Source organism: Lepisosteus oculatus, chromosome 15, assembly GCF_040954835.1.
Source record: "Lepisosteus oculatus isolate fLepOcu1 chromosome 15, fLepOcu1.hap2, whole genome shotgun sequence".
Taxonomy (NCBI): Eukaryota; Metazoa; Chordata; class Actinopteri; order Semionotiformes; family Lepisosteidae; genus Lepisosteus; species Lepisosteus oculatus.
In genome coordinates this window covers 23,245,593-23,261,214 of record NC_090710.1, presented here as the reverse complement: position 1 = coordinate 23,261,214, position 15,622 = coordinate 23,245,593, and the positions used below count along the sequence as shown (strand labels likewise).

Genomic DNA, 15,622 nt, shown 5'->3' with positions numbered 1-15,622 from the left:
GACACTCTTACCGAGATAGCTTAACGAGATTCCCTTTGAAAGTCACGTCACTTATCAAACATATATAAGTTTTTGTTTTGTATTTAATACAGACTGATGTTTTCAGAGAGCATGAAGCGAGCCATGCAGAAAAAACCTGCTAAGCTGCAAGTAATATTTGCTAAAGGTACTGGTCATGTTGCAAGACGTTCTTTAAAATATATTTTATTATTTAAAATATATTGTCTATTCCTGTCTTTTTAATGTTATGTATATATTTATACAGTACATAGTTGTTTCTGTTGAGCTATTGTTATATAAGGGACACAGAATATAATAGGGTCCTCAGAAAAAAAAGGCTTAGAGTATTATGTCTGAGCATGATGGCAGCTTACTGAGTAAGCACTATTAAGTTGAATACAACTGGAATCAACTGTGTATTTTGCTTATCAAACATGATTTGCTATAATTCAATTAATTCCTTACGTCATAAGATCAGATGTCATTAACTAATCTTTGCTGACAGGTTATCCCTATCTGTGTAATTAATTAGAAGAGAAGCACATACATGAGAGTTATGCACTGATGACAGCAGCATAAGCTGGTGAAATGTTTGCACATTACAGTTACTTAATTACAGTTACATAATTATACCTTCAATTAACATGTACACATGACGTCTCTAAAGGGCACTTCAGAAAAAGTGCAGAATTACCATTAAATGTTAAAATAACTCCTACAAAATAATAAATGTAACTATTTTTTATGCAATAACACAGAAGCTGATTTTAAATATCCAATGAGAGAGAAGTGAAATTAAAAAAATTAAGTTAAAACTCTTTGTATTGACAGGGGAATGATCAAATCAATGGGTTCTTAACTGTTTCATTATCACCCTATTTATTCCTGATAAATTTGATTGCAACTCCCTTTGTCAGATTTTAGTCCTTTGCCAGATTTTTTGTGACGAAATATTAGCCCCTAATTACAATTACTAAAATGTATGCACCACAATGTCATGCACATACATCTCCTCATTTATCTTGCTAAAAATAGCTGTAATTGTATGAGCCCTCTATTTTACAAGGCCAAAGATTAAGCCCTCAGAGGACTGCCCGTACAGCCTGTAGCTGCGCTGATGAATATTTGTTACTGTAGGCAATGTCGAATAAAGAGCCAGTTATATCGACTCATCAATCTTTAAACTGTGTAGTATAAAATAAGGTAAAATATTTTGTGCTCTTAAATCCCGAGATGCAACTATTCATAATATGTCCAGCAAGACTGTGGGTGAGCAATACTGCCGATTCTTCTTCACTATAACATCTAGATTATTATTATTTGTATATATCCCTTAGATAAGTATAATAACTTTGATCAACACTACCTCTTCTAAATTGACTACACAGTTGTTAATAAGATACATACTGAACTGCAATTCTATAGGTATGTATGGATGTTTTCAATATTCAGAAATCATGCATTTACACCTTAAAGAGGTTCTACTTCTTTAAATCTAATTTTTCATAGGGCTCACGTCTCATGATTATGATTGCTCTTCATGACACTATATAATTACTGAAACAATAATAGAAACAGAAATCTGTTTCAGTTGCACAGAAACCCACACACTTGAGGAGTGATTCAAAACTTAAAATTACATTACATTTCCAAGCTCTGCCCCATTCCCAGAAAGCAAGAACATTGTGATGAGGATGGGTTTGTTGCATGACGCATCACACAGGGATAAATATTCCCAGAACATCACTTACAATTTCTATTAACATTCATCTAATATTTGCTGTACATGGTTTGAAACTTAACTATTACTTTTTAGAAAAGGTCAAATTAATACCAACTGTGCCAAAAGTTAAATTTACTTTTGTTTTACTCCAGTGCAGCAACTGAATTTTTACAAAAAGGCCCTGTGAAGAACACATGACGTACTCAAAGGACCCTTATTTCAAATCAGAGTGTCTCTGATATTGCTTAAAGCACCTGTCTTCTGGACAATCCTAGATTTCAGTCATTGTCACTATGCTGAACTTGATGGTGATTAGAGTTTGGGTAATGCATGCAGTTAGGTTAAGAGAGTACTATATAAATATCTTCAAAGCAGCAGCTGTAGCCATTGAAGTGACAACTAAATAAACAAACTGAAAAAAACAAACAAACTAAGCTCCATATTTTCTGTTGTTGGACTTAACATTCTTCCAGACACACAGGTCTGTACGTGCCCACAAAAGATCTCAATGTTCCCTTGTTGAATATCACCCTGATAAAGGTATTCATGCATTTAGAACGCATACTATTTTAAGTGCAAATTGTACTTTAGAGCTTTCTGTACAAAAGGAAACTGGTTTTAGCAACAGATGAAGAACTTTACTTAATATTTGTTAGAATTTAATTAATCTCTTTGTGAATCAACACATTAAAGCTAAAGGATGCTAAAAATAATTGTATTTGGGCCATAGATGTCTTCTTTATATGTCAGTCTCATCAAAACCCCTAGCAAATTTAAGAAATACATTGAACTATTACCATTTCCCAAGTCCAAGTGGTGAAAGATACTATAAAATAAACTATAAAAAAAGAGAGGTCATGGGATAGTTGTTTAGAAACCCCCTTTTGAAAAGCTGGTATTTCAGTTATTGAAAACAGTGGAGGTAAACCTTCTTCAGAAAATGGATTATTCCCATGGAAAACAACAACAGGCCACTCACATACATTAGCATGCAGGAAGCAATACAGTAGCATGTCATGAGAAGGTGGAAAGAAACCGGAACAGGCAACAAAACTGTACATGAACTCAGGAAGAAAACGCAGACTCTACACAGAAGTTACCCCAGTACAAAATCAAGCCCAGACCCCAAGGACTGTGTGGCAGCAGAGTTAACCACTATTCAGTCATAATTAAAATATACACATATTATCTTAGAATGGACAGAAAAGATTTTAGTTACTAGGTATTATTTCTAAATTGTTTGTCCAGCATAGTAAAAAATGAAGGATGCTTCAAGCAGCTGATGTACAGTACAATAACACCACAAACTTATGGGATACCTTCTAGGTTTTAATCACAGACCTCAACATATAAAGATAATATCAAAATGCACAACACAAACATGTTTAACTGTTTAAAAAAACATGTCAAAGAACATGCTTTGTTCTGTTGTTATACAGTCTGAGGCAACCTTTTGACTAACTTCAAGCTACTGTATTGGAAACAGAGCAATATTTGCTGTGTAGTGTTTTGGTTATTTAGTTATTTGCATACCAGCACATGATGTTGTAACACTTGTGAAATTACTCAAAATATTAATATACTTATGTTAGGAGTTGCTGTTTAACTAGATTATTTTCATCTCCGTTAAAATCTAAAAGTCAGCAAGCATCAGTGAAAAACTTCCATAAATACTTTTGAAAAAATACAAACACCTTCCCAGGTTCTCTGGCATTCTCAAAAGGAATACTAACTACCCTATGAAAATTAGCACGACTGGACTACTTTACTAGAAATATCACCAAAACAGACCACACTGACATAGAAAGCTCAGAGAGATTTATGCTATGAATAAAATTACTTGTAAATAGCAAATGAATGACATCCAAGTTCAAACACTGAAAGGCTATATCACAGAGCATGAAGTATACTTAGAGGTATTAATGACGCAACTGATGAGCACTGAATCCGATAACAGTTGAGTTTTTAATGGTTCTCAGTATAATAAATGTTAACAACAAAGCATATCCCAAAGTGATAAAGGTTTTGCAGTATGTGTCCAAATATCGATTTGAATGGTTAATATATGTACCTACTTGTAAAACAAGTGAAATAATAGGCTGTGGACCATACTGTACAACCGTGCAATAATACCACAGCATGACATCTATATTGTCTTGTAATAGACCTTATCTATAATGTAAGGTGTGCCCTTATGCAGACTGTTTCCCCTTTCTATTTGCCAGTTAAATTTAAAAGGGGATGTATGATTAGTAATAAATTCCTCCATTCTCTGTTTTTCCCAAAATATATGTATCTTCAGCTTGGGATTTCCTCATTTCAAGATTATTCTATCACGTAACTTATATCCTCTAATTTGAAAAATAATTTAGTCTCAGTTAACAGTTTGATTACACAAAGAAGAGGGATTTCCAGACATCTGAACTTAATTTCAGCCATATGATTTCCCCAAACTGCTGATGCACTCGTTAAATTAACCATTTTATTTACTCCTTGAGAACCATTATTAAGACATAAAACAAATGAGAACATTAGCTTCTTTGAGGAAATTGGGGTCTCCTCAAAGTACCATTCATCAGCATAACACATTTAAAGTATTTTTATTATTTAGCAAGACTCAAAAGAAACAATTCCAACATTCCTCAAGTCTATTTGGAAAACAACAGATTATTTCGGGGAGCATAGCTGAATATAATTAGTCTTGGAAACCTGAGGACTAAACAGGCTATGTAATGGGCTGGAAAATGGAAACACAAATCTACTAAAACTCTATTAAAATGCCCTTCACATCATTTTAGAACAGTACATCTTGTTCTTAGCTGAGGCGACAATATAGTACCTACAGTATGTAAAGGCAGTCCTGCTCAAACAGTCTCACAGGGACTTGATACATCCATATTAAGGAATTAATTTAAAGTGTATTTAATCTCAATAAAAACGTATATGAGCAGATCTATTAGGTAGCTAGCAAGGCACCTTCATCTGTACTGTGCGTAATCTGAAAAATCTGAATGAAAAATCATGCAGTGCTCCTTCTAGATCTTTACAAGGTCACATACAGTGATGTGAAAAAATGTGAAAGAAACCCCACATGATTCTATGGTTTGACATATTAAGACATATCTGAAATTCACCTAGTCCACACCAAGTGCTAACAGTAGATAAATCTAACCTAATGTGACACATAACACACTCAAATTTTACTTTCACTATTAATTAATAAAAATAACATGCAGAACCCTTTCTTTTTCACATTACTGTAACATTTCTATATTTAAATTTATTGCAATATCATAAATGCAAATATCTTGTGACCCATGAGGCTTCTATGACATACAAATCATTAATCATTATGCCCTAAAATAATTGATGAACTTTGAAGCTCAAACGTTTTATACTAGAATATCATCTCTGTTAATCCCATTTGAAAATGACCACATTTCCAACCAAATGCGAGGCTGTTATCAGAACTTTAGGTCCAAATACTTTTGCAACACATTCTAAAATATTCTAAAAGGTTGAACAGAAATAAATCACAACTTGTGACGAATTTAATGGTGGGATTAGAGATGGATAGAGAGGTCTATACTGTTCATAAATTATCTGCATACTAGAATCTTCTACGGGGATGGGAACAATTAATTTCAATTTGAAGAAACCATCCATTATCAGAAAACAGTGGTACTTTATTGGTGAAAGTAATGGACTGGCAAGCCAGAGCTTTCCTGAAAACAATGCTATGGACAGGACATACACACAGAGCGTACACACAAACACACAATCTCAAGATGCCAATGAACCTAGCATGCATGTCTTTAGAAGACAGGGAGGTACCGAAACACGCAGAAAAAATCAGTGTAATCATTGATAGAGAATGACAACTGCATGCAGTAGAAGTGTGCAAGGGGTTGATGTGGGCTTGGAATGTTTTTTGTATTATATTTTAAAAAGGTTACAACACAGATTCTTTAGTGTACTTAAGTGATTCAAGCATCAGAGGCACATAGAAGGAAACGAGCATTAGGGTCTCTTTTTAGCTTGTGTGCTGATTGGAGGTAAGGAGCACTTCATTTACTAGGCAGAGAGAAGGCTATAAAAAGAAGAGATCAGAGCTGGGGTGAGAAAATATTGAGGCATTGTTTTTGTCCTTTGGTTTTGTATTTTATTTTGCTGCAGACTTAATTACTCTCTGTGTGATATACAATGTACAGTTGTAAATTAGTTTTGTTCAATAAAGATATGACAATGTAAAATGTTGTGTGTGTTGTTTGTTAAATAAGACTTTATTTATTATTATGACGTATATGAAGATCAGATCACATTTTAGGAGCCATTCATGCAGAAATCCAGATAATTCCAAAGGGTTCACAAACTTTTCTCACAACTGTAAATGGATGACTATGCAACATGGTGACACAGTTGTTAGCATTGCTAACCTGGCTTCAATTCCTGGGGTGCTATCCCCATGTATCTTCTCCCCATGGTCGCATGGGTTTCCTGCAGGTGCTGCAGTTTCCTCCCACATACCAAAAACATACTGGTAGGTTAACTGGCAAAAGTGGCTCTGATATGAGTGTGTGTTTGTAGCTCTGTGTGCCCTGTGATGGACTGGTGTCCCGTCCAGGGTGTATCCTGTCTTGTGCCCATTGACCCTGTATTGGATAAAGTGGTTAGAAAACAGATGAATGTACTGTATGACTATCTGCTGGCCTGTGAGAAAAGGTTAGACAGACATTCAATTAATCTACATTTAATTAATAATATATTTGATTGAGCTGAAACTTTGGGGAAAGGGGAAGAGGATTTACTAATTAATTCTATACATCGATTTCAACTAAATTCCAGTCAATAACATGTAAAAATGCATCATAATCACAGCATAATCAAAGCCATAATGTAATACATATTTACATATTACAAGTGTCGTAGTATGGTTTGACTCTTTGAACTCCAAAAGATGTATCTTATTTTCTGAAATTAATTTTCAAAATCATTCTCAGTGTGCTGAACCATTTTTTCTATTTAATAAGAATGTAAAAACAAACGGAGGGATTTAAGTTCTACTGCACAGGAGGTCCTTAACAATTATGCAATGCTGAGCAAACTGTTTTTCATGCATCAAAATTGAGATGTTTATTTGGCTAACACTGAGCCTATAGATTATTTAGAAATTAAATATAAACATAGCTGATCATTTTAGATATGCACATTTATTAAAAAGGCATGTGGTAACCTTTTTAAAAATAAATCTTTCATTAGAAAGGTTTTTCCTTGATCCTACACAGAAGCCCACCCACAGTCATTTCTAAATCCCATGGTGGTTTTTGAATCTCACACTGCATCATACTTGACTGCTTTCTTTTAGTATTCTTGAATACCCATGGTCATGGAAAAGGGTGTGGTCAGAACAAAAACTGACAAAAACTCAACTGGAAGCATAAAACATCTTCAACAAATGAAATGAAAATAATGTTTAATAGTATCAGAAACTATTTTGTAGTCTTAAAATATAAATATCATAAAACTGACTAGCAATTGTAAGTTTAACACCAAGAACATGGGGGCGAGTTTACAATGTGTGCTAAAATATGCCTTACTAAACTACCAAGCTTTTGGAATGCATAAGTATAAGGTATAATATCTAGGGTGCTGAAAGTTCCCAGGAGCACAATCAGGTCCATCATAAGGAAAGTATAAAGAATCCCCCAGTCTCTTCCTAGAGCAGGTGGTCCTCCCAAACTGAGAAATTGGGTAAGAAGGACTTTGATAGAGAAGAGAAGAGACAAAGAACATTAAACTGTGCAGTACTAGACATACAGCATTTAGCTTCTAATATTAGATATTGGAAAGAAGACTCTTCTGAGAAAAGACTACGTAAGAAGGTACATGGCAGACCGTGAGACCATGCGGCCGAATATTCTCTGGTCTGATAATACAAAAATTGAACTCAAAGCACTGTGCTTGCCACAAAATCGACATGGCTCATCATCTGTGTAAGACTATCCCTACCATGACTGATGGTAGCAGCATCATCTCATGGGGATGCTCTTCAGCGGGAGGCGCTGGGGCACTTGTAAGCATAGAGGGAACAATGAAAAGAGTGAAATACAGGCAAATTGTTGAGGGGAATCTGCTTTAGTCAGCAAAAGACCTTAGACTGTGGCAAAGATTCACATTCCAACAAGATAAAACTTCAAGCATACAGCTATAGTGACACTGGAAAAGTAAATGTTCTTGAGCGGCCTAGCCAAACCCACGACATGAATCCTACTGAGAATTTGTGGGAGGACTTGACGATTGTGGTTCACTGAACTTGACAGAGCATGAAAAGAAGAAGATATTTCTGTTTGTGATCATTCATACATTTTTGTTACAGAATAAAAATGTTGTTTGAAGCATGGGAAAAATCATATCAATGAATTAGAAATTCTGATTATAACAATTTTTGCAATTGTTTGGGGTGGGGTGGGGGCTGAGTACCTTCTGTATGCGCTATATATGCAGTTGTAAACACTTGTTTTTACATAATAATTGATGAGTAGTACAGTACAAATTGCTTTCACAGCAATGTGTTACTGCATCCTAAATGGGACACCAGTCTATCACTGGTTACACAAATTAAAGACACCAATTAACCTTCCTATCATGTCTCTGGAAGGTGGGAGAAATCTGGAGCATCAAGAGAAAATCCACACAACCATGGGGACACTATACCATGTAATCTTCAGACAGAAGTCCACAATCAGATCCGATATCCAAGAGCTGTCACAGGACTATGATGGCCTCACTTGTTTTTGCTACTGAGCTCAGGGTGTGGCAAATGGGACCTTGAAAAACAATGAGAGGGCAATTTCCCCTCTTATTTACATGAAACTTTTCTCATGAAAAGGAATGGATTAACACTTCTCTTTTAGCTAGAGGAATGCAGGTAATATGTGAGAGCTACGTTAGAAATTCCTAACTGTAGAGGAGATTTTCAGTGCATGTGAACCCCTAGGAAGGACAGTGTATATATATATATGTGTCGTTACAAGTTAAGTATGTGGTGCTGACTAAAATATCACCAGTGATGTTTGTTTTTGTGCTCATGCAAAGGTTTACAGACAAGGTCAAGCATCCAGAGCTGGTTGTCATGACAGTGGTCTGAGTAAAATGAGATTCAAACTGCCTGTCAATAAACTTTTAACCAGTCTTAAGTGAAGATATTTTTTAAAGTGGAGTGACACTTCATGACACTTGGACATGAAAAGCAAGACGTTTTAGGACGAGCAAGGAAATAAGCAAGACTGATACACGGAAAAATGCATAAACCATTAAGAATACACATCCACTAGCATTAAAATAATAATACCACACTACTATTACACTTCAATAACAGAGTACGTAAATTTTAGAGAGACATTTCTTTTATTAAAGAAAACACAATATGTTCCACAGAATTACTTACTTAAAAAGTCACTCTGAGAGAACAAAAGGAAAATGAAGTGTCATGTAAGGTATATTAGAACAAACAAAATAAAATCAGAAACGCTTTATCATTCAAACATTTAGTGGAATTTGACTGTATGAAATACGTACACAGTTAACACAATTTATACCAGCTCACTATCATATATCATATAGCTACCCAATATCAGTCTAAGAAACACTTCACGAAAAAAAACATCCATACATTTTCTAACTGCTTTATTTAACCTGGTAAGCAATGAGTACAAGCCCTGGATGGGACGCCAGTCCACTGCACAGACAGAAACACACACACCAGGGCCAATTTTACAGAAGCTAATTAACCTACCAGTATGTCTTTGGATTATGAGAGGAAACTCCGTGAGCACCTGGAAGAAACCCACATGAACACGAGGAGAACATATAAACTCCACGCAGATAGCCCCCCGGGAACTGAACACAGGGTTCTAGTGCTGTGCTGTGAGGCAACAATTCTAACCTATATCCTGCCCTTCATGAAGAAACCATCCAAAACAAATCTCTTCAGGTCTACTGCAGCATGCAGGGATATTTGAGGTCATTCAAAATCTGCAAGATGTCAACATTTTGTTGAAGAGGGGTGCTCTGAGACATGCATCGAAATGATACCGCTTATTTTCTTATGTTGTGATAACACAATGTAACTAAGGAACAAGTAATAGGTTTATTCCATGCTGAAAAGAGAAGAAAGGAAACACAAGGAATAAACCTATTACTTGTTCCACTGCAGCCTACGCATGCTGACGCAGATATTCACCTGAACCACAATGTAACTAGGAGAGCTCAAGTGCCAACCAGCTTTCACTGATATTCCACTTCTGAAATTGGGAGGTCAATAATGGCGGTGTCCATTGTAGAGGTCGGTAATCCCATGCTGACTAGACCACTGAGACACAAATGGGGCCCCTTTGGTTGAAGAAGGAATTCCACAATTGAGCCAATTGGAGCTCATTCAGCCTTTAGTGGAAATAACACTTTACATCTGTCCTACTTTCTGGTTATTTAAAAAGTGGTTGATTTAGTGAATGCAGCTTAGTCTGAAGAGAAACATGCAGTAAAAATGTTAGCTTCCATCTTTCAAAAGCTCATTCTTTTTAATCAATCAATTTTATAAGGTTATTTCATTGTGTGGTCATCTTTATTTTAGTGCCTGGGTTCGATACCTAGATTTCCAGGCTTCAGGGCACACAATACTACACAAAGGAACAAGTAATAGGTTTATTCCATGCTGAAAAAAAAGAAGAAAGAGAACACAACGCCGAAACGTCTTCTTTTTTTTCAGCATGGAATAAACCTATTACTTGTTCCTTTGCAGCCTACGCATGCTGACGCAGCTACCCACCTCCAATACTACACAATATGACACTAATACACAATAGACTGATGTGCAATTATCATATTAATATAGCAATTAAAGTAGGCCTGCATTGTTTTTTTAAAGCTATAAATATATGTTATTCAAATTCACATTCATGAAAAACATATTTTTATTGTGGAAAGATATTATAATGGATTAAATCTTTAAAAATTATCCAATAAAATGAGTAGAATGTAAATTTCAAACTAAATTCAAACAGTATTTTGTGAAGAAACAAAATGTGAAGTTATCCAGCAATACAGTGTACGTGTCTGTTACATGTGTATTAAATAATTTATTTTTGTTTTTTGTCTCTTCGAATAGAATGTGCTCTACACGACAACACCACATTACGGTTCAGAGCAGATCCACCAACCTGTTGAAGCTAGGATTAAGCAATCTTGTTACTCCTGTGGAGCCAGGACAATGTCCTGCATGTTAGAGGTAAGAACTACATCGCCTCTCAACAGTAAATAATCTATTGTATTTTTTTAGGGAATTGTACTTTTTAATTCAACAGAAATATAATTCAACAAAGACTTTTAAAAAACACTAGACTTGAATTGATACAAAAACAGCTTGCTCTGGTACAAAGGCATACTGTATATACAATTAATAGCTAAAATTAAAGCTAAGAAACTAACCAAAATAATTATTATTGGCAGCAGAACAGTAGAAGAAAAAAACCAACATTACATACATTTCATTTTCTAAAACTCCCAGTCACAGAAACATTCACAACATGCATTTTGCTAATGCTGAAACATTCTCGGTCTACCATTCCATTTGATTACCTCATATTATGATAAAGAAATGAGAGTACAAATATTTTTTAGAAAAATTCTGGTAGACCTTCATTTGCCTTGCCTACAGTTGCCTTGGTGAATTCATAAATTTTGTTATAAAGGTCTGCTGTGAAACTAGTTAAATGATTTAATCACAGGAAAATGGCACTGTGCACTTATCCTGACCAAACGTAAAATTATTCAAGAAAGTATATTTATTTTACACTACTTTTTTTGGACAGTGAATGAGTAGACACAGTCTACTCATGTGAATACAGTGAACAATGTTGCCAAATCATATATTTCTAAAAAATCCTTTGAAAATGTGATATTAGCTGCTTACTCTTCTATTTGTTAAGAAACAGCCTGTAGAATTTTGATAAATCAAGACCAAAATAAAACATTTTACTTCTAAAATCTAAAAAATCATGCAGTTTGGTGTTTTTTATGTTTCCAAACTTTCAGTTAAATCTGCCAAATGTGTAAATTTCAGTTATGCTTTGGTCAGTGTTTAACTGAATTGCAATACTGAATTTTTCAAACAAAAACAATACTATTATTTCATGCTATCTGGGCAACTCCTCCCTCTGTATAGAAATTTATTCTGCTTTTGAATGCTATACAATATTTCTAACCAAGTGTTTAAACACAATTCTTTAACCATCTTAAGATACAATTTGGCATTATCTGCATACAAACATTTAAAATACAGAAAGACATTACATCTTACGAAAACGACCATTCAGTCAGCAAATGCAATATTAAACCTTGCCAGAAGTTAATAACAAAGTCCATTCTATTATCAGAAATGTATTTTATACCACTTTTCAGGGTAATGAACTCTTGCCCAAGGCAAAGACTATCTTAAGTGTTATCTTATGGAATTTGACACATTATCCACGTAAGACCTGTGTCTTGTACATTTCTGTCAGTCTACAGTACATACAATTTTGAAAAGCCATAAGAACCAAAGGCGAGTTCTGCAAAGCATTTAAAGGGACTAGTCAAGTTCAACAGAATATAAAGCACAGAAATACTTTCAGTGAATGCATTGAGTGTGCGTTAAGCTATTTATGTAGTGTGTAAGCAACTTTTAATACAAATTAGTATTTATATGTCAATCAAAGTACAAGTATCTTCTGTGTTTTCATTTTAAATGGAGACTAGCACTTAAGATAAAGGTCATTCATACTTGAATGTTTTCTAAAATTTATTAATAATGGCATTTTTATTTAAAATTAGATGATATCCATAACGGCAGCTCTCAGGAACTTTACAAAACTGCATTACTTCTATAGTTTTGATCTGGTGTGCATATGCAATCAAAGCATTATAAGTGAGCTAATTAGGTAATTTAAAATGGAAGTAAGGACAAGTACACTATGTTATCTTACCTGGAAAAAATAACAGAGTAGAATTTTAAAAAATATATGATCCAAAACATACTTCCAAGCAACATGATAGAAATGTGAAAGTCACAGTAATCATGGTATATCTAAAAGGAACTTAAAAACACTTTCACTTTGCATAAAGTGAAAGTGTTTTGTTAAAGTAAAGATAAAGTACATTTTGTAATGATGCAACAAACTTTGCAATCCAACATGTATTATTCACTTACCATCCAATCGAAATGTGAATGTGTATAACAACAGATAACTCAATCATACCGTCCTATTATGATATTGTTGAGTTGAAATATGAATGAAAAACAATATGAAATATGATTCATATTAATTTATATTCATATTTTTATTTTATTTTATTAAAAATAAATAACAAAGCACAACGGCAGAGAACAGTGGGATTTCACAGAGTTTTGTGTGTAGCTTGGGGAAGTTAAAATGATGCTGAAAGCCAGACTGCATTTCAGTTTTTGAGAGTCAGAGGTGTTATGGAAATATGGAAGCATGGGAAAGCTCTTGCTAATAACTCACAGGGTCAGCAGGCCCGCAGAATTCTCGAAATGTCCTTGGTGCCTCTGTTCCACGGATTTCTAATGCCATACAAGGTCCCGAGCACAGCTCAGCTACCATACTCTGTCGGAAAGCAAACAAAAGAAAACAGAGTTTTTGTGAAGTACACAGAGCATAACAATAAAAGGGCCTTTTGTTTATGGAAAGCAGCCGACAGACATGCAGTGAGCGGCTCAGCAACTTTAAGAGGCTCAGGTTTCGAGGCAAAAACCCCCCAACAATTGTATCCATTATACCCTACCATTATAGTTATTTTTTTCTCAGAATGGCAATTTAAATGCTATGAAATTTGGCTTTTGCTAGTTATCTGAGATTACAAGGATTGTGTGTACAATTATGGTAGAGTGTACTTTTACAAATTTAATGTATAGTAAAAGTTTTGTGTGGGTGGCTTAGCGCCTTAGGCCACACAGTTACTCTCACACATTGTTCCATTTGTCGCACTGGGGTGGGAGATCCCAGTAGTTGCCTGATATATTAACGGGTTCTATATGTGTATAAGTAGAAAACAGTACATTTTAGAAAGCCATTACAAACTAACCTACAGAATTCTACATTTATTGTAATACTTTAACATCTGATTTAAGGTGTACAGCTACATATTTAATCAGTTATTCTTACAATAGACAGTAAGTAATAAAGCTACAATAAATTTGGCCTGATTTTGAATAAAGCAGTTTAGACAGAATCCCAATGTAATTTCAAAACTGTTAAAAAACACGAATTGCTGTTTTTTAAATAAACATTTTCTTTCTTTGTCCACCTGCTGCAGAGCTCTATAATGAACATTCCTGTTTTACTTTTAAAGGGACTGTCAGATGACAAAAAATTATATTGATCTGAAAGGAAACCTTTATTCTCTCATAGAAAACAGAAAAAACTCAGACATTTGCAGGATATTGAATTTTAAATACCAATAAACTAGGTCAACAGGGTTGTTGTAATGAGCTTTAGTCTTGTGATTATTAGACATGATGACTGTACATAGGTTTCATCTCCATACAGGGCAGAACAGAAACTTGCTGAGAGATGCAGAAGGTAACAGGAAATACTCTTGGCAGGTAATTAGAGGAGAATGCTTCTTGTGTAACTGACTCAATAATAGACTGTTTTGTAAAGAATAGAGCTGTGGACTAGCTCAATGTCCTTGCTAATTTTAAACAAATACTAACAGCCCTGGTACTGACTGACTTCAGGTGGAGAAAAAATTCCCAGGGCCACTGTTAACACAGATCAAAACATGATCATTTTTGGCAAATCAATCTGAAAAAATACAGTACCTTACCAGTGTTGTTCACGTGCTCCTGAGCCGTTTATTATGCAATGAATAAAAGTGCTGAAAACGTTGCATGTTCTATAATATGGCATAATAATTGCAATGTAAAAAAAAGAACAGAAACTGGAAACAGTTATGGATCTGTTTGCATATACAGTAGAAATTACTACAGTGGCGTGAGAAAAATCAGGAACCCAGAACTTATACTTAAAACAGCAAGAACCATGTAAACACTGTATAAACGGTGCAGTTGTATGTTTTCTGGGTCTCTGCTGCATTAGTGCAGCTAAATGAACCCATCTTTGTTGCCAAGCCAGAAACAGACAGTAATGAGTTTCAGGAGAAGACAGTGAGAGCTTAGCCCTTGCAACAGAAAGCACTGTATAACACAGCATTTAATTCACAGTGAAGGGTCTAAGGACAAGCAACCTTGCAGATAGGTGACTTTCAGCTTACAGGGAGATTTGATATTAATGAGTTCCTTGACCAGGTCCCAAAAGCAAAAATAATACTATTAAAATACAAATATTCAAGGCACCTTAAATGTCAAATGAAGACACCTTCAGAATACAAAAAAAAAAATGTTAAGGAATGTGTTGCTTTGAAAAGGGTCTTCTTATCTAATCAAAGCAGAAGTCCTGAAAGGGAAGCTGTATTAGGATTCCCTTAGGCTGCAGTGCCAGCAAGGTCAAGTGTTCTTAAGAAGTCTAAATATAAAGTAGTCACAAAACATTGTCCTCCTACAAGGAATTGCTTATTTTTAGTTTGTTCCTTAATGTTTACAATCACTGTTTAGTTAATAAATGAGATATATACATATACAGTATACAATATTCATAGATAAAAAGTATATATAGGATATGACTTTTAAAACTATTTGCTCTGAATATGTTTTTGTGTACTACAACCACTCTCGTTTTTTTAGATCTGTCCAATGTATTTGGTCTTTCAATAATCCTTTAAAAAGCAGCACATTTTACCTTAGAAGAAGAAAAAAAACATCCTGATGTTCAGAAGTACAGA

General features: G+C 34.7%; 1 protein-coding gene across 3 annotated transcripts in view; it reads right to left on the bottom strand.

The window, feature by feature from the left end:
* nme7 (NME/NM23 family member 7) overlaps positions 1-15,622 on the bottom strand; it is an 80,129-nt gene that overhangs the window by 8,673 nt on the left and 55,834 nt on the right. For all 3 annotated transcript variants that reach the window (XM_015364196.2, XM_015364195.2, XM_015364194.2), the window contains one exon: positions 13,285-13,386. In XM_015364196.2, the coding sequence (XP_015219682.2) occupies positions 13,285-13,386 (102 nt within the window). The remainder of the gene's footprint in view (positions 1-13,284; positions 13,387-15,622) is intronic.